The 24210-nt window shown below is 38.1% G+C and overlaps 1 protein-coding gene across 1 annotated transcript in view; it reads left to right on the top strand.

Annotated features, from left to right (window-relative positions):
• The first annotated feature begins 2800 nt into the window (after positions 1–2800).
• Positions 2801–24210, top strand: part of LOC121367736 (UPF0764 protein C16orf89 homolog) — a 41577-nt gene continuing 20167 nt past the window's right edge. The window contains exon 1 of the mRNA XM_041492076.1: positions 2801–3384. Coding sequence (XP_041348010.1) covers positions 3129–3384 — 256 coding nt within the window. The 5' untranslated portion in view covers positions 2801–3128. The remainder of the gene's footprint in view (positions 3385–24210) is intronic.

The raw sequence follows: 24210 nt of genomic DNA on the forward strand, positions 1-24210 counted from the left end.
TGATTTTATTTTTAAGTTTGGGGAATTTTCTGGATAAGGGGTAGTTGACACACCTACCACAATAACTACAGCTCCGCAAATTGCATGATTGTAACAGACGTATCGTGCTGTGACTATCTCAAGGGAATTATTGTGAATAAGTGCGCATGTGTAATTAGATGGCTCTTTCCATTGGTTGAAATATTACGAAAACATAATTTGAACTTTGGTATATGCAAATGATAAGTGTCACCAAGTAAAACCATTTTCTCTTATTTTGTAATTGTGAAAGACGGTCGTGGGTGTGAAAATAAACCAGAAAGAAAAAAAGGACTATGAAGGCCAGAATGGAGATTTGTTTTGTTTAGTTAAATGGACTTCATTTTCTGTGCATTTTAATTTGGACAATCAAGAAGATTTTAAATTCTAACTGCAGGAGGAGAAATGTTTTTGGAGACAGTTACGCAACTGATTCCCACAAACACGTTTAAGAACACGTGGTATTGATTAATACAGGTTATGACAGCTGGACGTGTACTATAAGGGGAAAATTAGTCTACATTCCCCAATATATGGATACCTAAAGACTTTTGTTAAGTGCTGAAGGATTTAAAAGAAAATGCGCTGCATCCGAACATCGCAAATGTGAACACGTGCTCATCAAATATAAGAAAAACAATGGAAATACTTTCTGGATTTCAATGTGAGTTATGACAATAAAAGTTCATTGTATTATTCATAATTTTTGTTTGTTTTTTGTTTTGTTTTAAATACAGGTGTTGTTAAATGAAAAGTGATAAACCTACACTATTCCTCCAAAAGTGTAGGTGTATTGTAATGCACCTAAACTTTTGGAGGAAAATTTTAGGTTATCGGTGAATACACCTTCACTTTTAACAAAAGTAACCATGACAACGAGACTGGAAGTGGGGTTTAACTATTACATCTCGTAAAGTGTGGGTATAACTAACCTTAGTATTGAGCCTATCGTGCAGAGGATAGTCATAACCACAAATCTGTAGGGGGAGGCACTGTCTGTTGGGGGAGGTCACAAGCCATATAAGTACATGTATTTTTATTTATATAGAATAGGACAAAAAGAGTTCATTTTCGTCCTCAAAGGAGATTGCCCCCTCCTACGTCCCCGGCACCCGATTCCTACGGACCTGATTAATGACGTCTTTCGTTGCAGACACGGGATTGAAAAGAAAAAAAAGAAATGTTTTATTTAACTCAACACACTGTATTTATTGTTATATGGCGTCAGGCATATGGTAAAGGACAACACAGATATGAGAGGAAACCCGCTGTCGCCACTTCATGGGCTACTCTTTTCGATTAGCAGCAAGGGATCGTTTATATGCACCATTCCACAGACAGAGTAGTACATACCACGGCCTTTTGATACACCAGTCGTGGTGCACTGGCTTCACGGGATTGGAGTTATATCTAAAAGTATGACATGGATATCGTGCAATATGTTCTCATAATACATGGCATAATTAAAAACCAGGGTTTGCAGCATAATTATGTAGTGTGTTATTTGTAACATTAACTTAAACTGGATACAAGAGACACACCAAGCAATGCATTGTTATAAAACACATCTTTAATGCACAGGATTTCAAGTGTAGAGACGTACAATAGTATTTGTTATATAACAGTATAGGTCATAAGAGGTATCATGAGAGGCATGTCGTGCAGTGTAATATAAAATATATATCGTTTTCATACGTAAACCAATGCGATGGTGATGATAAGTTATTTATTATCCAGGAAGGAGGTCAGTGGGTTAGACTGACCAGAAATCTGCTCTGTGCTTTACACTAGTGGATTTCACTTTTATAATAATAGTAATATTTGTTTAACGATACCTCTAGAGCACATTAATTTAATAATCTTCGGCTATTGGATGTCAAACATTTAGTAATTCTGACAAATAGTCTTACAGAGGAAACCCGCTACATTATTCCACTAGTAACAGGAATCTTTTATATCCACTATTCCATGACCAGGATAACACATACCAAGGCCTTTGATATACCAGTCGTGATGCATTGGCTGAAACGAGACATAGCTCAATGGGATCACCGACGGGGATCGATCCTAAACCGACCGCGCTTCAATCGAGCGCTTTACAACAGGGCTACGTGCCGCCCCTTTTAAAAAGATGACCGTTGATGTATCATTTATGGAATAATGGTTCTTTAAGATAACAAAATTTGCTTTGTTTAGCGACACCATTAGAGCACACTGATTTATTAATCATCGGCTATTGGTTGTCAAACATTTGGTAATTTTGACATGCAATCTTAGAAAGGAAACCCGCTACATTTTGTTCATTAGTAGCAAGGGATCTTCTGTATGCACCATTATACAGACGGGATAGCACATATACGACCTTTGATATGTACCAGTCGTGGCGCACTGACTAGAACGAGAAATAGCCCATTGGACCCATCCATCAATCCTAGACCGACTGTGCATCATGCGAGCGCTTTACCATAGGGCTACGTCCCGCCCTTTTTAAAAAAGATGACCGTCAATATATAAATTATGAAATACTGATTCTTTAAGACAACACAGACCAAATGTTAATGGTAGCAGTTTGAAAAATATATCACTAAATTGTTTTTAAATTCAAATAAAAGCATACACACAGCAATGTTATGTTCATGAATTATGAAATTCGTCAATATAGGAACGAAAATCGATTTAGTTGTTCATTAAAAACAGTTTAACGCAGATACCAATCTATGAAACCTGCTAGCTGTCTGCGAACGTCAGCTGTGACACTCATACTCTGGTTGGTGAATGGTGCTTCTCTTTTAGACCAATTTGTCCTGTCAGACACCAGCGATTCCGCTCTCACTCGACGGGAGGCCTTTACCTCCCGATAATTCTCTTTTCCTTTTAGAACTCTTTAAACGATCCGCTCGCGCCTTTCTCAATAGCTCCGACGCTGTAAGCAAAACTTTCGTGGATGATGATTATGATGGACTGACTGATTATATATTTTAAAAAAGAAGAAGAAGAATATGACTGTCAAATCAGCGTGCGTTCTTGACCACGCATTGGGTGCAATGTCGTGACGTCATTGCGATTTTCGCTCGGGCGAGCATTGAGAGGTGGGGCTTTTGAGTCCGATTATGATCTGTAGGACAAACACCTGTTTTGTTCACACATTCGTGATCCGGTTTGTCAGTCGTGTTCACGGTACTTGTCTGATAAACATGGCAGCTTTGCTCGTCCTGCTGCTAATTTGCTGCGTTTCGTCAACCCCACAGCGCAAAACGGAACTTCTGAATAAACTTCTGAGTGCAGTGGAAAAGGCTGCTGACTTTTTTAGTTCAGACTATGCAAATATCAACGCTGACGGAATTTTTGGATTAAGAATAGGACAAGGTAAGTGCTGTTTTTGTTTTGTTTTATTTTGATTGATTGATTGAAAACATATTTTATTGTACAAAGAACAGTAAGTTGTATATTATGTATGTTGTAGTTTTATATGTATATTGTGTGTGTGTGTGTGTGTGTGTGTGTATTTATACATACATACATACATACATACATACATACATACATACATACATACATACATACATACATACATACATACATACATACATACATACAAACAATATACAATATTAAACCACACGACATACTATTGCTTCTAGTTGTAGATTTTTTTTCACGGACCAACGGCTGATCTAGCTCGAGTCACCTCCAGCCCTGCCCTTATTGATATTGATATGTAATATCCAGCCCTGCCCTTATTGATATTTATATGTCATATCCAGCCCTCACCTTATTGATATTGATATGTAATATCCAGCCCTCACCTTATTGATACTGATATGTAATATCCAGCCCTGCCCTTATTGATGTTGATATGTAATATCCAGCCCTGACCTTATTGATATTGATATGTAATATCCAGACCTGCCCTTATTGATATTGATATGTAATATCCAGCCCTCACCTTATTGATATTGATATGTAATATCCAGCCCTCACCTTATTGATATTGATATGTAATATCCAGCCCTCACCTTATTGATATTGATATGTAATATCAATAAGGGGAGGACTGGAGGAGACCCAGCTACAGCTAACCAGGTATTATCTAAGATAATGCACACCGCTCACTTAAACGTGGATTTCACTGCACACACGCGTTCGCTTAATGCGCGGTCGGTCTAGGATCGATCCTCATCGGTTGGCCCATTGGGCTATTTCTCCTTCCAGCCAGTGCTCCACAACTGGTGTAACAAAGGCCGTGGTATGTACTACCCTGTCTGTGGGATGGTGCATATAAAAGATCCCTTGCTGCTAATCGAAAAGAGTAGCCCACGAAGTGGCGACAGCGGGTTTCCTCTCTCAATATCTGTGTGGTCCTTAACCATATGTCTGACGCCATATAACCGTAAATAAAATGTTATTTTTGAGTGCGTCGTTAAATAAAACATTTCTTTCTTTTTTCCTTAACCATAAGACTGACGCTATATAACCGTAAATAAAATGTGTTGAGTGCGTCGTTAAATAAAACATTTCCTTCCTTACAGTTTTGATTTCGGCTGTGCAGTTATATTTCAATGTGATAATTGGAAGGCTAGTTGAATTTGAGAAGGGCCAGTAAGATGTTTTTAACTGGCCCTGCTGGCGACCATGGTTTTCATGTTAAGTTTTATCCCTGGTTACAGGTTTGTAGATTAATTAAACTTAGTGTTAATTTTTACGGGTTGAAACTAGGGTATGTTACTAAGTAATGGATAATGTATGAGGAGGTGCAAGGGTGAGTTGATTATTGTTCATGAATCTACACTTTCGAGTGCATTTTCAGCTCAATCCATTATTACGATTCGGTCAGGAAAATTTCAGCATTAAATGACTGGCATTAAGCGTTAAGCACGTGCTTAACAGTTACTCTCGGATTTCTGATTTTGTTTCCGACAATCTTCGCTGTGCTCCGCCAGAATACATTACTGTCACATTTATCAGGTGTGCAAATCTGAAATTACATGTTTATTTGATGATGCAAATATTTAGTGTTGTGGTCTAACGTGTTTTATTCTATAACCTACCCATAATATCCATGTCATAAACCCATGTGATAATGTAGTGTATTAACCCAGTTAATAACAGTGTGCAAATGTACAGGTATATGCAAATTTGCAAGGTCTCTAGTTGCTGTCAATGGGTCATTTGTTTACAAGCCAACAATACCTGTATACCTGAGCGGAACGTTTTTATAAGACTTAGTAAAAATGCGTGACCTTCAACCTAATTTGTGCTAATCGTGATTACGTCATATTACCGATGGAATGAATGAATGAATGAATGAATGTTTAACGACACCCCAGCACAAAAATACACATCGGCTATTGGGTCGTCACAAATGGTAAGTATATGAAAATATTATTTATATATATTTATGTAAAACCACAGTGTAAGGAGCTGTGGGTGAAAAGTATAATACAATACATAAAATCAAGGTAAGTACATTTTAAAACTTTGTATAGAAGTCAAAGTGTTTTAAAAACTTTACAATTAATTCTGGATGGAATTTAAAAGATTCCAAAACATTTCTATTGCCAAATATATCATTTCTCGTCGGATTGAAATGATCACACTCCACCAAAATGTGGTGCAAAGTCAGTGTACACTGACAATGTTCACACTGAGGGGGAGGGTCCTTCTTTAAAATAAATGAATGCGTCAAATATGTATGGCCGATGCAGGCACGGCACAAGACTACTTCATCCTTCCTGCATCGCTTGTAGGATGACTGCCACTCCCCAGGACTGCCTTGACAGAATGAAGCTTGTTCGCATCCGCACCATCCCAATCGTCTTGCCAAGTCGAAAAGATATATTGGTTAATATGAAATTTAAAATCACTGTAGGGGACACCAACATGGACACGGGGCAAGTTCAAAGCAGACTTGGCAGCAACATCTGCCTTTTCGTTACCCTTAATGCCAACATGGCTGGGTACTCAACAAAATATAAACATCTTTATTGGCAAATGATAAAAATACACACTTTCGTATCACCGTCCCAACTAAGGGATGCTCCAGTTTCATGTACTGTAAAGCATGGAGACACGAAAGTGATTCTGTAAAAATAATATATTTGGATGCACATGAATACTTAATCTGTTCCAGGGCTTTAATGATTGCCCAAATTTTAGCAGTAAAGATTGATGCTGAATCGGGCAATCTCATGGAAATTATTGCGTCTGATGGAAAAACTGTAGCACAAGCTACAGAATTCCCATCCTGTGATCCGTCTGTGTAAACAGGAATGTAATCACAGTACTTCTCTTGGATTTCCATGAACTGTTGTTTATAAATAACTGCATCTGTGCCATCTTTTTTTAGATGCACAAGATCGAATACAATGTTTGGTGGTTTGATACATCAAGGTGGCAAAATAAAATATGACGGCGTTTCCAAAATGTCTGTTAAACAAATGTTGGAAACTGATAAAAACTGCTTAATGCGAAGACCAATGTTCGAATCGCATTCGGTTTGCATCAAATAACTTCATATATTTATTATCAAACACCGCATTGTGTGCAGGGTGTTTTGACATTGATTTAATCTTTATAGCATACTGCAGAGAAAGCTATGCACGTCTAGCACCCAAACTAGGTTCGTGTGCATCGACGTACAAGCTCTCCACAGGATGTTTTGAAAGCACCAAGACAAAGCCTAAGTCCCTGGTTGTGTATAGGATCTAGCATTTGCAAGTAAGACTTACGTGCTGACCCATACACAATGCACCCATAATCAAGTTTAGACCGAACTAAAGATCTGTAAAGTCGGAGCATAACCTTTCGATCTGCTCCCCATTCAGTCTTGCCAATAACCTTTAAAATATTAAGGGCCTTTAAGCCCTTCTTTTTCACATACTGTAAATGAGGAACAAAAGATAGGCTCTTGTCAAAAATAACCCCCAGAAATTTGGTCTCCTCCACAACTGGATCCGGTGTTTTGTCCAGAAACAGCTGAGGATCTAAATGGTGACCTCTTTTCTGGCAGATATGCATACAGACGGTTTTTGACTTTGAGAATCGAAATCTATTGTCAGTTGCCCATTGTTGAAGTTTATTCAAACAAAGCTGCAACTGACGTTCAACGATACTCATACTGGACAACCTGTAGCAAATCTGAAAATCGTCGACATATAACGAGCTATCAACGCCAGGTTTTAAACACTGGGTGATGCTGTTAATTTTCTCGGAAAATAAAGTTACTGACAGGATGCTACCTTGAGGCACACCCATCTCTTGGGAGTGAGAATCGGATAACTTAGATCCACTCGTACCTTGAAAGACCTATTCTGTAAGAAATCTGAGATAAAGTCAGGCATACGGCCTCTTAGGCCCATGTCATGGAGGTCTTTCAAAATCCCATACTTCACGAGGCGACTTTAGTACTGTGAGTTACTAAATATCGAATGAAAATGTTATTTTAGAAGTCTTATAGGATAATAGAATTCGCTACTCGTGTTTTTTAATATGTAAACAATCAACCTCGTCTAGTTAATCGGTATTTGTCTCGGCAGAGCCTTGACAAATATCGATTAACGTAGACTCGGCTGATATTTTCCATATTAAAAACCCCCCACTTGTGACCAATCCTCTATGTATTTGTTCACAATGCTTAAATAAACATATATGTGTCAGTAGTGGGTTCGAATCCCTAATCTGAACGCATAAAAATGTCAAATTGCATTGTTTTTTAAAAACTAATCTACACCTAGAACAATAGTGTGACGTCACAGTCACATAGATTAATTTTAATATAAAAGTATAATCAACTCAAAGCCAGGGCCTGGATTCGAACTCCAACCGGAACTGTAGCCGAATATTCCGACAATTCGATCACCAGTGGTTCACAGACAACACTCCATTTTTTAATACTTATAAAGATCATAGAGGTGTATTGTGACGGATTAAACCAAGCATCAACGGAATAGAACAAAACAATGGAAGCTCGTGCTTTTCGATGTAATTTCAGTCACGTTTTTGTCTGTCTAGAGGTAGGATTTGGGGTTTTCTGGATCTAAAAAAATAAAACAACCAACAAACGCTTTTCCATTAGCAGCAAGGGATCTTTTGTATGCACTTCTCCGCGGTCTTTGATATACCAGTCGTGTGGCGCTGGTTGGGATGGAGGAACATCCAATCAGAGAATGGTTCCACTGAGGTGAATCGATCCTTTGGTTTGAAGCGAGCGCTCTACCGATTGAGCTAAACCCCCCCCCCCCCCCCCCCCCTCTCCTCCTCCACCGCCTTGGTGATGTCAAAAGCCGCTGATACGTTTAGTACACTTAGCTCCAACGTTACGTTTTCAGTTTTAGCTTCATTTCTCACAAACTATAGTCATAGATCAACGAAACTTGGTTTATAGTTTATGAATGTTTATCTTAATAGACGTTAAACAAATTAACTGTCAGATTATTATTTTATTTTATTTTTTTATTATTAATTTTAATTATACTTATTTTCCTAAGAACTGGATTAATCGTGAATGTTACGTCACAGTCTATTTGTTTATTCACAATATCAGTTTATGGTGGGGGAGACAGGTATGCAGCGGAATTCCTTACAATACAGTGCGGGACGTAGCCCAGTGGTAATGCGCTCGCAAGATGTGCGGTCAGGCTAGGATCGATCCCCGACGGTGGACACATTGGGCTATTTCTCGTTCTCTAGTGCCTCACGACTGATATATCAAATGCCGTGGTATGTGCTATCTTGTCTGTGGGATGATGCATATAAAAGATCCAGTGCTACTAATGAAAAAATATAGTGGGTTTTCTCTCTAAGACTATATGGAAAAGTTACCTAATGTTTGACATCCAACAGCCGATGATTAATAAATCAATGTGATCTAGTGGTGTCGTTAAAACACAGTTTAAACTTTTATTTGTATAATAAAAAGGCATTGTTTTTAATACGTTCGTAGCTACTGTATTCAGCTGAAAACATATTGCACGAAAATTCCGAAGAGCGCTGGAGACCCAATTACTTTAAATACAGATAATGATAGTGTTTTTCACGTGTCAACTCGCCGGAGGCAAAATTCCAGGAAAAACCATTAAAATTACATTTAGATACTGCAATGTTCCAGATAGCTCTTGAAAAGAGACCTCTTGACATGTGTTACAAAAACTATATAACGAATGATTGAAATAGGTGTTCAGTTTTAGATGATTTTTAAAATTAAGTAATAGTGTTGTTTAGTTGAAGAAGTATAATGTCAAAAGGTTAAAAAAAAAAAAAAAAAAAAAAAAAAAAATATATATATAGTCTTAGAGGAAACCCGCTGCATGTTTTCTATTAGTAGCAAGGAGTCTTTTTATATACAACATCCCGCAGAAAGGATAGCACATACCACGGCCTTTGATATACCAGTCGTGGTGCACTGGCTGGAACGAGATACTGACACTCAGTCTCACATTACATTTTGGTACTTTCCTTACGTAGCCAGGCGGTAAAGCGTTCGCCTGACGTGTAGTCGATCTGGGGTCGATCCCCATTGGGCTATTTCAATCATTCGTTATATAGTTTTTGTAACACGCCAAGAGGTCTTTTTTCAAGAACTATCTTGAACATTGCAGTACCTAAATGTAATTTTAATGTCTTTTCCTGGAATTATTAAGAGGAAACCCGCTGTCGCTACTTCATGGGCTACTCTTTTCGATTAGTAGTAAGGGATTTTTTATATGCACCATCCCACAGAGAGGATAGTATATACCACGGCCTTTGTTACATCAGTTGTGGAGCACTGGTTGGAACGAGAAATAGCCCAATGGGTCCACCGACGGGGATCGATCCTAGACCGACCGCGCATCAAGCGAACGCTTTGCCACTGGGCTACGTCCCGCCCCTTAATAGGGGAATGGATGCCAGTAACACAGTTAACTTTCTGACACTATGTTGTTGACGTTGATGTGATTCCTTATTACTTTCTGTCAGTATAGATACACTACAGTCTCTGTAGTACTGTGGATCAGTTATCGAGCCGAGTTAAATTTAAAACTGATTACCATTCGCTAATTAAATCGAGTTCAATTCAATTTGTTTGCACCGGTTCACCTTTTTAGGCAGTTTACAAAATAACCGAAACTGTGTTAGTGAATAATAAACCGTAAGAAACCGGTAACGGTTATAACTTAATGTAAAGTAACATTTTTGTGTTTTAGCTATCGTAGCATGTTTTTCGTAAATGGAGCCTCTTTTTTCAATTATTAAAATTACAATATACAGTACTTGTATTTATAATATTTTATTTAAAATACAAATGTTTGTATATACAATGCATGCTTGGTCATCCTCTAATATACATTTTATTTTATTGCTCCAGAGATAATGCTATGGTTAGGACCCTAAAATCGTTATTTTACAAAATATACAATATATATATTCATATGTGTGGAGATATTTGTCGTTTGTTGTTGTTTGTTTTGTTGCTCTTGTTGTTGTTTTTTGTTTTGTTGTTTTTTGTTTTTTTATTTGGGGGGGGGGGGGGGAGAGTGGGTGTTTTGAGGTTTTTAGAGATGTTTTAGATGTTCTCCCTTGTATATAAAAGATCCCTTGCTGCTAATCAAAAAGAGTAGTCCATGAAGTGGCGACAGCGGGTTTCCTCTTTCAATATCTGTGTGGTCCTTAACCATATGTCTGACGCCATATAGCCGTAAATAAAAGGGGACGAGGCGTAGCGCAGTGGTACAGCGCTCGCTTGAAGCGCGGTCGTTTTGGGATCGATCCCGTCAATGGGCCCATTGCGCTATTTCTCACTCCAGCCGGTGCACCACGACTGGTACACCAAAGGCCGTGGCATGTGCTATCCTGTCTATGGGATGGTGCATATAAAAGATCCCTTGCTGCTAATCGAAAAGAGTAGCCCATGAAGTGGCGACAGTGGGTTTCATCTCTCAACATCTGTGTGGTCTTTAACCATATGTCTGACGCCATATAACCGTAAATAAATGTGTTGAGTGCGTCGTTAAATAAAACATTTCCTTCCTTCCGTAACTAAAATGTGTTGAGTGCGTCGTTAAATAAAACATTAATTTCCTTCCTTCCAATTCCCTATTACTGATATTCAGTTAAAAGTTTGTTTTGTTTAACGTCACCACTAGAGCACATTGATTTATTAATCATCAGCTATTGGATGTCAAACATTTGATAATTTTTACATATAGTCTTAGGGGAAACCCGCTACATGTTTTCATTAGTAGCAAGGTATCTTTTGTATGCACCATTGCGCAGAAAGGATAGCACATACCACGGCCTTTGATATACCAGTCGTGGTGCACTGGCTGGAACGAGATACTGACATTCAGTCTCACATTACATCTTGGTACTTTCCTTACGTAGCCAGGTGGTAAAGCGTTCGCCTGACGTGTAGTCGATCTGGGATCGATCCCCATTGGGCTATTTCTCGTTCCATCTGGTGTATCAAAAGCCGGGAAATGCGCTATTTTGCCTGTGGGATGGTGCATATAAAAGATCCTTTACTACTAATGGAAAAATGTAGTGGGTTTCCTCTTTAAGATTATATGTAAAAATTACCAAATGTTTGACATCCAATAGCCGATGATTAATAAATCAATGGGCTCTAGTGGTGCCGTTAAACAAAACAAACTTGTACTTTCGTTTTGGGTACAAACTGTGGCTAGGTTTACACCCACAAAGAGCGTGTCTGAACCATACTTGGATGTAAGCACGTTAAACCTGTTGGTTGGTTGATAGATTTATTGATTGATTGATTGATTGATCTTTGTACTTTATACAAACATTGCGGTGCTAGTAGTAAATCAAATTTGGTCTCCCGTATTTCGTTCTCTCACTATGTCATTCCCAGTCTGGAGCTCGCCGCGGTAAGACGTGTTTGTTTCGCCTGTGCACACTGCACGTGCTTTCGTGTGCTGACTTGGGAATCCTCCATCTAGTTTTGTTTTTGTCAGCGAAATGGAGTTTTCTACTGGGATATATGCCGGGACACTTCTCGTTTCGACAGCCTGCACCACCAGATTGGATTCTTTTTTTAGCGAGATTCTTTGCTGCCACATCATTTCTCCAGCTGACTATGTCGACTTGTTTTTTCGTGACTCATATGACGGCCATTCTACAGAACGCCACGGTTGTTCGCGTTTAGTCTCTACATGTCCGAGCCTGTCCTAACAGCACTGGACGATTGGCCGCCCCACTCTAAGAAGAAATAGGAAGCGGATCGGGCCCTACTACTCTTTTTCTAGACTATACTTTGTTTTATATTGATACCATCTCGTATCCTCCGGAGCCGGGCCCGTCCGCACCACTGTACCAACCATGTCAACTGGAAAATACCCTAGTCTGATACTCTCTCGTTCAAACTGATCCGGCTTCTCAAGATTTGTATTTCAGCACAGCACTACACCTTAAACGTCTAATGACTGTCAATCTAGGGGTTTTCTTGATGGGATACAACCAATCTCGTCCCTACAAACTGTGCACCTTAATGGTTTTAACGAGGCCACCCACGTGGACATATAGATCGGACATTAAACTTTTAGACCTTCGTTCAAATTGTTTTGTCAAAAATAATTATTTAAAAAAATGTATTATTAAATAGTCCGAACCTCTCTTCTTTCTCGTATTAATTTGTGACTGTCCTTCTAAAGTGCTCTAAATTAAATCAATATTCGGCTGAGCACTCCATAATTTTATTTTTGGCTTATTAACTTTTTATTTTATTTTTTAAAATATAATAACTTTTTTACCAGTTGCTATTTTCAAAATTCTTCCCATTTTTAACTCTAACCCCTTACCCATCCCTTCTGTTCCGGACCCAGTCACTGGCGAAGTCAGAGATTGTGCCCGGGAGAGACGTGCTTGAACCTTAATTGGATATAGGCACGTTAATGTGTTATCCAATCCAATCCAATCTCACTATATCACTGTGTGGGGGAAACTGCACCAAGTAAACCTAAAAATAATTATAAATTCTAGTCAGAATGTAACATAGTAAACTGTCACGAATTTTCTGATCTTGACAAGATTCGTTATTTCCTGGATATTTAGGGTTTTTTTTAATGATGATGCTTGTCCAAAATACATTACGCTAATAAAACTTTGCATTTAGAAAGTTCAGCACTTTAGGGAAGTTACCAATTAGTGGATCTGAACTAAATACACTAGCTGATTCACTTAGTTTTTAATCAAAGCTCTGGTTCAAGCACTTACTCCAACTAGGTTTTTTGCTGATGGAACAACGCATCGTTCGTGGTCTTCAGTTCAAAAATAGCACTGTACGCCGTGTCGAGGATTTAGGAATCATTACAGGCGCGTGAGCAGGACTTTAGTAGGGACGAGTCTAGAAGTTTATAAAGGGTGGGTGGGTCGAGTCATACTATCCCGGAAAATAGAGGAGGTGGCGGTTCGAGCCCCCCCCCCCCCCCACCCCCACCCCGGCATACTCGCCTGATTAAATGTCATTCTATCATTGTACGTGTTCTCTGTAAATTCAAATTAACACCAACATTATTAAAAGCATTGCAAAAGACCTACCTTCCTTATTTATATTGGCAAGTTATGGTGACTAAATAACGGCCGTTCTACCACTGGGCTACGCCCCCCCCCCCCCCCCCCCCCAATATAAAGAAGGAAAGAAATGTTTTATTTAACTACGCACTCAACACATTTTATTTACGGTTATATGGAAAAAGAAAAAGAAAGAAATGTTTTATTTAACGACGCACTCAACACATTTTATTTTACGGTTATATGGAAAAAGAAAGAAAGAAAGAAATGTTTTATTTAACGACGCACTCAACACATTTTATTTTACGGTTATATGGAAAAAGAAAGCAAGAAAGAAAGAAATGTTTTATTTAACGACGCACTCAACACATTTTATTTTACGGTTATATGGAAAAAGAAAGAAAGAAATGTTTTATTTAACGACGCACTCAACACATTTTATTTACGGTTATATGGCGTCAGACATGGTTAAGGACCACACAGATTTTAAAGAGGAAACCAGCTGTCGCCACTACATGGGCTACTCTTTCCGATTAGCAGCAAGGGATCTTTTATTTGCGCTTCCCACAGGCAGGATAGCACAAACCATGGCCTTTGTTGAACCAGTTATGGATCACTGGTCGGTGCAAGTGGTTTACACCTACCCATTGAGCCTTGCGGAGCACTCACTCAGGGTTTGGAGTCAATATCTGGATTAAAAATCCCATGCCTCGACTGGGATCCGAACCCAGTACCTACCAGCCTGTAGACCACGACGCCACCGAGGCCGGTTATATTAAAGAGAAAACATGCTTCAGGAAGAAGCTTATAGAACATTCTACAAAAGATGACGAATACATATATTCAGAAATTTATATCGCTTTCTTCCTTTATGCTCGCAAATGCACATGCAATGCAAAAAATGTCGGAAGAATAGGGACGCTATATACGATGTCAGTTCAACCAAAACTGCATTTGAATAAGACCCAAATAGCTGATATTAATTTAAGGGAAATGAAAGAATCTAAATGTCTAAATATATATATATGTTTAAATATACTAGTATACCCGCGATAGCAGATGTAATAATTAAAAACAGTACGTTTGTGAATTGCTATAAAAAGAGTTCCAAATTCTGATTGATTTGAACGTAAAAGACAGAACATGAATACATCTGTTTACGTTTCACCTAGAATCCCCTAAGCGCATTAGTTCCATATTCATTATGAACATGAAATATATATGGAACCGCAATCAAATTGAGCCTCAACTAACTAGCTTTAACGATATTACGATCCCCCGACACGCTCCAGGCAACTGATGTCATTTACACATCTGCGACTTTCCACTCGTTGTGATCGATTCTTAGGCAGCGGCGAATAGATCAGTTTCATTAGTTAATATACCACATTATAATCATATATTTAACCGTTCAGTTTTTGTTGTTCATTGCATGTACCGCAGTCAGTGGTAGGCCTACTGATTTGGTACTAAAACGTAAACTAAATTTAAACGGAAAAGTAATAATTAAAGTAACAACCGGCCTCGGTGGCGCAGTGGTTAAGCCATCGGACTACAGGCTGGTAGGTACAGGGTTCGCAGCCCGGTACCGGCTCCAACCCAGAGTGAGTTCTTAAGGGCTCAATGGGTAGGTGTAAGACCACTACACCCTATTCTCTCTCACTAACCACTAACCAACTAACAAGTAACCCACTGTCCTGGACAGACAGCCCAGAGAGCTGAGGTATGTGCCCAGGACAGCGTGCTTGAACCTTAATTGGATATAAGCACGAAAATAAGTTGAAATCAATCAATTAATGTAACAGACCCCAGTTTTTAAACACTACGGCGTATTTTTCATGATTAGATCCGTTTTTGATAATTAAAATTAGACATTTTTTAGATTGTAGTCTTTTATATTATACATCTCCGTAAATCCCAAGTGGGTTGTGTTTCTTTGTTTGTTTTTGTTTGTTTGTTGTTTGTTTTTTTTTTGGTTGTTTTTTTTTTTTTTTTTGGGGGGGGGGGGGGGGGGGGGGGGGGGGGGGTGAGGTTGTCGTGGCGTTTTCTAATACCTCGATATTGATTTTTGTTATTTTAAAAAACGCACGTTTTTTTTAGAAATAACGATTACGGAGACGAGCTGTAATCTACTTTTTAAGGGTATTTCTCCATTTCAACATCACAGACTCTTGTTTCATTCTGTTGTAACAAGAAGAAAAAAGAAATCAGATGAAGAAAACACAAACGAAGAGGACAAAAGAAAAGAGAAAAGAAAAAGAAAGAACGCAACAACAATCATTTCACTAAATATGTTTTTATGCGGAAAAAAAAAATGATTAAAGAACATCGTGTTTTGTTCGTTTGATACCAGAACCAAAATAAAAAATTTTCGCATACGTCCAGGTTTTTTTTTAGCCATGTCCACAACATGTATCGGTGCCTAACTACTACGGTGGTAACAGTAGCTCGAGGGCATCCTGTATCGCACGACAACAGGAACCTGTAATGACTGGAAAGGGATAAGAGTAATTTAATCTCACGTTATTACGCTGGATAACACGATATCATTAGACTCGGAAAGCTTCTGGTCGATGCCAAAGGTGGAATCTTGTTCTGTGTTTGGCAGAATGAAGGTCGCGCCGGTGGATGAACTGATCTGACGTAAAATCCATCTGTCGAACTGTGTCGGATTATCTGTACTTTTGTTTTAATATCTTTGTGTTAAAGGAACATACCCTAATTTTTAACCACTAAAGGTATATTTTTTTTTTACTGTTAGAGCCGTTTTTGATGACTGAAATCATACTTTACTTATATTTTATTGTTTATATTATCCATTTCCGTACATTCGAAGTGTTTTTGGTCATCCTGGTGTTTTTAATATCACAAAATGCGTTTCTCATATTTTAAAAACACACGTGCGTCTGACAGGTAACAGTTTAAGTTTTAGTCTATTTGTAGAGGGTTTTTCGCCATTTCAAAGTAACTTTATCCAAATGTATTACAGGTTTGTAGATTAACTAAACTTACAGCTAATTTTCATGGGTCTTTTTAATTCAGGATCCAGGGAAATACCTAGATTACAATAGTGGGGGGAGGGGCAACGACAACAGTAACTGGGGGGCAGTAATGAAAGTTAAAGTTTGTTTTGTTTCACAACATCACTACAGGACATTGATTAATCAGTCATAGCTATTGGATGTCAAACATTGGGTAATTAGGACTCGTAGTCATCTGAGGAAACCCGCTACATTTTTCCTAACGCAGCAAGAGAGAGAGAGAGTACCTTTAACATGCCCATATACCTCTATGGTTTCAGACATGACTGTCCCGGGCCCTGTCTCTGGATAGCCAGTGGCGTGGCTCGGGACAGTAATACTACGGGACAATTTAGACTCATTATTTTTAGGAATGGGGGTAGGGAACTAATAATTATAAAATTAAGACGCGATGATCTAAATAAAAATATTGGTTCAAAACCAAACTAATTTCCTCATTTAAAAAAAAAAAAAAAATTAATATAAAATTTAAATTTACTTTAATTTAATCTAACGCAGAAAGGGATCTTTTATATGCACTTTCCCACAGACAGCAAAGCACACACCACGGCCAGTTATGGTGCACTGGTTGGAATTAGAAAAAAAAGCCAATCAGCTGAATGGATCCACGAAGGTGGTTCGATCTTACGACGCAAGCGAGTACTCAACTGACCAACCGACTGGGCTAAATCCCGCCGCTGGACAGTCATGAAAGGTCTTAGAGTGTTCTTTAGCCCTACGTGTATCCCATGCACTATTGTATATACATGTCTATATTAATGTATCTGTTCAATACTGTTGATGCCATTAAGCTGAAAAGCTTAACGCAATACAGAACTTGAACTTGAACATACCAGCAAACATTTTAAGTGTTTTTGTCAATGGAAAGAAAAGAAACACTGCTTTAGAAATAACACAAAATGTTATATTTTTATGAGCAAGAAAAGCCTGTCTTGGAAATAACAAAACAAAAAAACATTTCATGTACAAATTGTGAAAACATTGGTCAAGATATAAATAAAAGAGTAATATACACTATAGTGAAGAACATTGTCTGTTCATTGCATATCTGTATATTGTTTTTGTAAATGTTTTATCCTACACGCATACGAAACACATGTTCAGCTAGTAGACAAACCTTAACAACAGAATAATCATATACTAGTGTATAGTTTAGTAGGATAAACAAATCAAGAAAATATTTTATAAATTTCATAAAAAAAATAGAACATTTAGTTTATTTTCAAAACATTTTTTTTCTTTATATATTAACACTTACGGAATAGAGACAAAAGGGGCATTTGTAATCTCATACATTTTTATGACCAGAAATACGAAGGATAAAAAGTTAAATTTTAACATATATTATATCAACCGGCAAAATTACAAGAAAATTAGAATATAAATGCATCACATAGGGTTTGTTTTGAACACCAGAAATACAAGAGATGTGCTGAATGTAATATTTTGAACAAAAAGCAAGAACATGATTTCAACCTACACTATTAGAAGAAAGTGCTTTTTGGATGTACAAAAACTTGTAGTTTTACGAACACTGAGTAGGAAACATACTCTATACTGAGCATTTAGTCTACACACTACAGCAAACATCTGATGGTGATCGTGTCCACATTGATACTAGCTATAACTGAAAACCGACAAACACGTTTGAGTAAATTACATATATGCAACAGCTGTCAATACCGAGTATGATTCAACTGGAAATGTACGCACATGTACATTTCCGTGTTGATTTCATTATCTGTTTTTTTTTTTTTATGTGACATGAGGGCTGGATACACTAAGTAGTTCCGTTATAGACTGAGCGGGACGTAGCCCACTGGTAAAGCGCTCGCCTGTTGCGCTATCGATCTGGTATCGATCCCCGTCAGTGGCCTCATTGGGCTGTTTCTCGTTCCAGCCAGTGCCGTGGTATATACTATTCTGTCTGTGGGATGGTGCTTATAAAAGATCCCTTGTTGCTAATCGAAAAGAGTAGCCCATGATGTTGCGACAACGGGTTTCCTCTCTCAATATCCGTGTGGTCCTTAACCATATGCCTGACGCCATATAACCGTAAATAAAATGTTTTGAGTGCGTCGTTAAATAAAACATTTCCTTCCTTCCTTCCTTCCTTCTTCGTTCCAGCCAGTTCTTTACAACCTGTGTAACAAAGGCCGTGGTATGTACTATCCTGTCTATGGGATACTGCACATACAAGACACTTAGCTGCTAATCGGAAAAAGTAGCGCATTGTGTGCTGCCAGGGGGTTTCCTCTCATTATCTGTATGGCCCTTAACCATATGTCCCACACCATATAACCGTACCGGGGTTCCCCGTATTTAAGCCCACTCGAAATGAAGTCCATGAGCTTAAAAACGGAAAATTGTATCGTGTTTATGCCCATGGGCTTAAATTCGATAATATTTTTCAACAGGAATCTGCCCTAGGTTACAAAAACATTGTGTCGTATTTACTATTAAAAATAGAAAGAAACTTTGTACGTCTAACGACAGATTTTAAATGTACTGGAATTAAAGATTCAGTATCATAGTTGCATGTGTCATTTTTCATTATCTTTACATTTACCTGATTTAAAAAAAAAAAAAAAAAAAAAAAATAATAATAAAATAAAACCCATATAATTGTTACCTAATTAAATAACTCACTAAAATGAAAATTGCAATTTGCTGGTTTCGTTTTGTTAAGAATCCTTAGCTAATTTAAGCGTCATGAATCCACAAAGGGACTGTCCTGAATGTGCTACCACTGTATGATGTTTCTCATTATAACATTCTATACATATTGAATACAAATTCTTATTTAAAATATCTGTGTCTGTACATTCAGTGTATTTCTGATCATCCCAATGTTTGTAAGTAGGCCGACCTGGATTTACACTCCCAATAATTGTGTACGTACGACAAAGTGCATATTAGGAAATAAAGAGCTAGTACAAAGACTAGGATGACCAGAAACACACATAACATACAGACACTGATATAATTATGCTATACAGATGCATTTACTTATCATTTAATTATAGTAATCATAGTTAGTCGACAACATCTTAACAATCGATAGATAGATAGATAACTACTTTAATGTGTTCATATACCACTAGGGTTTCGAACACGCCAATCCAGAGTCCGACCTCCGATAAAATCGGTGGTCTGACTTGGGGATGGGGGAGGGGGAGGGTAGAGTTGAAAATAGGCAGAATTTAGAAAATAACAATTAGTAAAAAAGTTAATAGAATAAAATAAAAAAATAAAAAATTACAAGCCAAAAAAAAAAAAAATTGTCTGCTCGGCCGAATATTTATATAATTTGGAGCATTTTAGGACAGTCCAAAAATAAATAAGAGAAAGAAGAGAGGATCGGACTATTTAATAATATTAAAAAAGAAAGTTATTTTGACATAAAATTTTGAACGCAAATCTAAAAGTTTAAAGTCCGATCTATATGTCCACGTGAGTGACCTCGTTAAGGCCGTTAAGGGTGCACAGCTTGTAGGGACGAGATGGGCTGCATCCCGTCAAAAAAACACCTAGATTGACAGTCATTAGACGTTGAAGGTGTAGTGCTGTGCTGTGCTGAAATACAGATCTTGATAAGCCGGATCCGTCTGAACGAGAGATAGTATCAGACTAGGGTATAGTCCAATCGTCATGGGTTGGTATAGTGGTGCGGACGGGCCCGACTCCGGAGGATACGAGATGGTATCACTATACAGCAAAGTAAAGTCTAGAAAAGAGTAGTAGGGGCCGACCCCGCTTCCTATTTCTTCTTAGAGTGGGGCGGTCAATCTTCCAGTGCTGCTAGGACAGGCTCGGACATGTAGAGACTAAACGCGAACAACCGTGGCGTTCTGCAGAATAGCCGTCATACGAGTCACGAAAAAACAAGTCGACATAGTCAGCCGGAGAAATGACGTGGAGGCAAGTAATCTCGCTAAAAAAAAAAAAAATCCAACTTGGTAGTGCAGGCTGTCGAAACGAGAAGCGTTCCAGCGTTCAATCAGTTTCAATGGCCGCATACATCCCAATAGAAACTTCATTTCTCTGACAAAAACAACCAAATGAAGGATCCCCAAGTCGAGCACACGAAAGCACGTGCAGTGTGCACAAGCGAAACAAACACGTCTTACCGCGTCGAGCTCCAGACTGGAAATTGACAACAAACCCAGGACAGTCTCTTTAAAATAACTCTACACGAAGAGTTATATTAGTAGGCATGGGAAGCATTCCCCTCTTCTCACCGAGGTGACTAGAATGCATATATTCATTGTCACTCCTCAACTGAAAGTCGAATTGATAACTGCCACCTCCTCTGACATTGAAACATATTTTGCTTGTGACTAATGTTATCATGGAACAATGCTTTTTATGCACCTTTTGTCTTTATTATAGTATAATGTTTGTTGTCAACATCTTAATATAGAAAGAAAGAAAGAAATGTTTTATTTAATGACGCACTCAACACATTTTATTTACGGTTATATAGCGTCAGACATATGGTTAAGGACCAAACAGAAATCCGCTGTCGCCACTACATGGGCTACTCTTTCCGATTAGCAGCAAGGGATCTTTTATTTGCGCTTCCCACAGACAGGATAGCACAAACCATGGCCTTTGTTGAACCAGTTATGGATCACTGGTCGGTGCAAGTGGTTTACACCTATCCATTGAGCCTTGTGGAGCACTCACTCAGGTTTGGAGTCGGTATCTGGATTAAAAATTCCATGCCTCGTCTGGGATCCCAACCCATTACCTACCAGCCTGTAGACCGATGGCCTAACCACGACGCCACCGAGGCCGGTCCACATCTTAATACAAGCCCTGGGCCTAATTTCAGATAACATTTTATCTTCTTCAAGGTGGTGAGAAATCCCGGTAATTAAAGTGTGTTGTGTGGCGTTAAATAAAACATTCCTTCCTTTCTTCAGTGGTATGTAGCGTTCACTGAGGTGCGATGGGTCATAGGATCAATCGCCTTTGGTGGACCCGTCGTGTTTTCCCCGCCTCAACCAGTGTCAGCGTTCCAGGACTTATATCAAAGCCCACAGTATGTGCTGTCCTGTTTGAAAATCATGTCTGTGAAAATGCACGTACTACTAACTGGTATAAATAGCCATGATGGAAGCGGGTTTCCTCTCTCATCTTGGAAAAGTGTCGAAGAGCGTTTTCATTCAGTCATTTAAAATGTGAGTTGTGTTTAAAAATGTTTGGAAAACAAAATCTAAAAAAAAGTTATTTAATACACTACTTCAATAATGTACGCCGCCACAACATACTGGTGTGTATATATACACATTATAATATATGCTGTTGTGTCCGAAATTTCAGTTTCGTGAAAATTTTATATAGATTTTTGAAAACATACTTTTTAAAGTATATTAGAGGACAAGGAACACACAAAATCGATGTTTCCATTTTTTTCTTCCGCCATCTTTCCTAACATAGTTACTTCGTCAGCTGTGATAAACGTGGTTTTTGACGTTTTCCTAACTAGTACCATTAATTTTGACATTCTGGGTGTAAAATGGTGGATATTATTTTAAAATATCTTACACAAAAATAGATCTTCAAATCAACGGCCTCGGGAGTGAAGTGATTATTAATAGTTTCAGCAATGTCAGCATCAAAGTCATCATCAAATGTCACAGCTACATCAACATTGTTACAGTGGTCTACTTCAGCCTGACAGGTGACCGGTGAAACAGTGGACAGGACGTAGCTCAGTAGTAAAGTGCTCGCCTGATGCACAATATGGTCTAGGATCGATCCCGGTGTAACAAAGACCGTGGTATGTACTGTCCTGTGCATATAAAGGATCCCATGCTGCTAATCGAAAAGAGTAGCCCGTGAAGTGGCGACAGCGGGTTTCCTCTCAATATCTGTGCGGTCCTTAAAGGGAGGGTAAATTCAAATAAGAGCCTTATGTGTTGGAAAGATGCATACCCGGACCACCAACAGATACTGACACTTTAACAAATGAAAAACGCGTAATTTTAGAGTTAATAAAATAACCCATGATTATTCCTGCTAACTGGGGGCAGCTATTTTGTTTCGTTTTTGTGACATCCGGTGGTATAGCTTGGGGCGAAGTGACGTCAGCTCCGTCCAACTCCTCTAAGCACAGTGTAAACAAACGCTCTAATTTACGACAAGGCGCTTCGCTTTCATCAACCTGAAATGTAAAACAACATAAACGATTTGATAGTATAATAAATTATTTAACTAAATATATTTCAATTTGCATCAATAGAACGAAATGGAGTTATAGTATTTTTCTCTTTAAAAAAGTCCAGAGAAAAATGCTTATTATTAGGCCTATTGGCAGGGTACGTTCGAGCAAAAACGACCACTCACGATACCCAAGTGATAATTTTCTTTTCTTTGAGAATACGTAGTTGGTCAGTATTGTGATTTTATATCTTAATAAAAGAGACACGTATTTTTAGTGTCTAGACACAGTGTCTGGGGACCGTCTAAATATACATCTGCCATCCAGGAACCACAGGTACAGGTCACGGAAAGAAAATACCAATTAACCAAGAAAACACTCCGATTATTATTTCAATACGTGGGTTAATTTATGTACAAAACATAATACAGTTATTTCAACACTTTGATAATGGTGGCTTATTTTGTATTGAAAAATAATATATACTTGTTGCCGGCTTACTGGGATGGATATTATTACAGAACATTGCGATGCATCCGCAAAAATCAGGTATATTTTGTTTGTTCAGTTCGAAGACTAATTCTTGATGTGACACGTTAGGTATTACGTAACTACCAGCTCGCCAGAGGACGTATTCACTGGGATGGTACAAAATGGCTGCGCCCGTTATATATAATAGCCGTCACATTTAAGCGTTTTATTAATTAACTGTAGGATTATACTTGTTGATATTAAGCAATGATGTGCATTATATATCGTTAAATAGGCATACCAGGCCAAATGCCTTAATTGTCCCTTCCTTTAACCATATGTCTGACGCCATATAACCGTAAATAAAATCTGTTGAGTGCGTCGTTAAATCAAACATTCCCCTCCTCCCCCTCCATTAAAACATATGTTACACTTTCTAAACACATACAATCTAATTAAAATTAGCTCCACTATTACATGTGGATCTAACAGCAGCCAGTTGGAGCTCATGTCCACCAATCAAAACCTTACTTGCAGAATCATGCCAGTGATTTAAAAATAATTTGAAAATATTCCGAATTATCCTGAGGGTATACGACATGTTTCGTGTGAATTACGAATGCCTTAAAACATGTTTTATTTTATAAAATAAATAATTTGTAATGTAAAACTGAAGACTGATTTAGTAGGGTTTTTTTAAAATAAATAAATAGTTTGTAATGTAAAATTGAAGACTGATAACCCATCCCGTACATATTGGTATGGTTCGCTGTACTGCGGCCACTAAAATAGACTCGCCCGATATATTTAGAATTTGTATGCTCACAAATAACGTTATAAAAGGCGAAGTGTGATTGGTCAATATTTAAATTATTATTTACAGACGAAATGTTACCTGGACATTAGAGACTATGCAGTGTTGTTAGCAATCTGATTAAAATTAGTTCTACTGGTCTAAATAAGGCATTTGTAATTCACATGAAACATGTCGCATACCCTCAGGATAAT

Source organism: Gigantopelta aegis, chromosome 3 (genome assembly GCF_016097555.1).
Source record: "Gigantopelta aegis isolate Gae_Host chromosome 3, Gae_host_genome, whole genome shotgun sequence".
Taxonomy (NCBI): domain Eukaryota; kingdom Metazoa; phylum Mollusca; class Gastropoda; order Neomphalida; family Peltospiridae; genus Gigantopelta; species Gigantopelta aegis.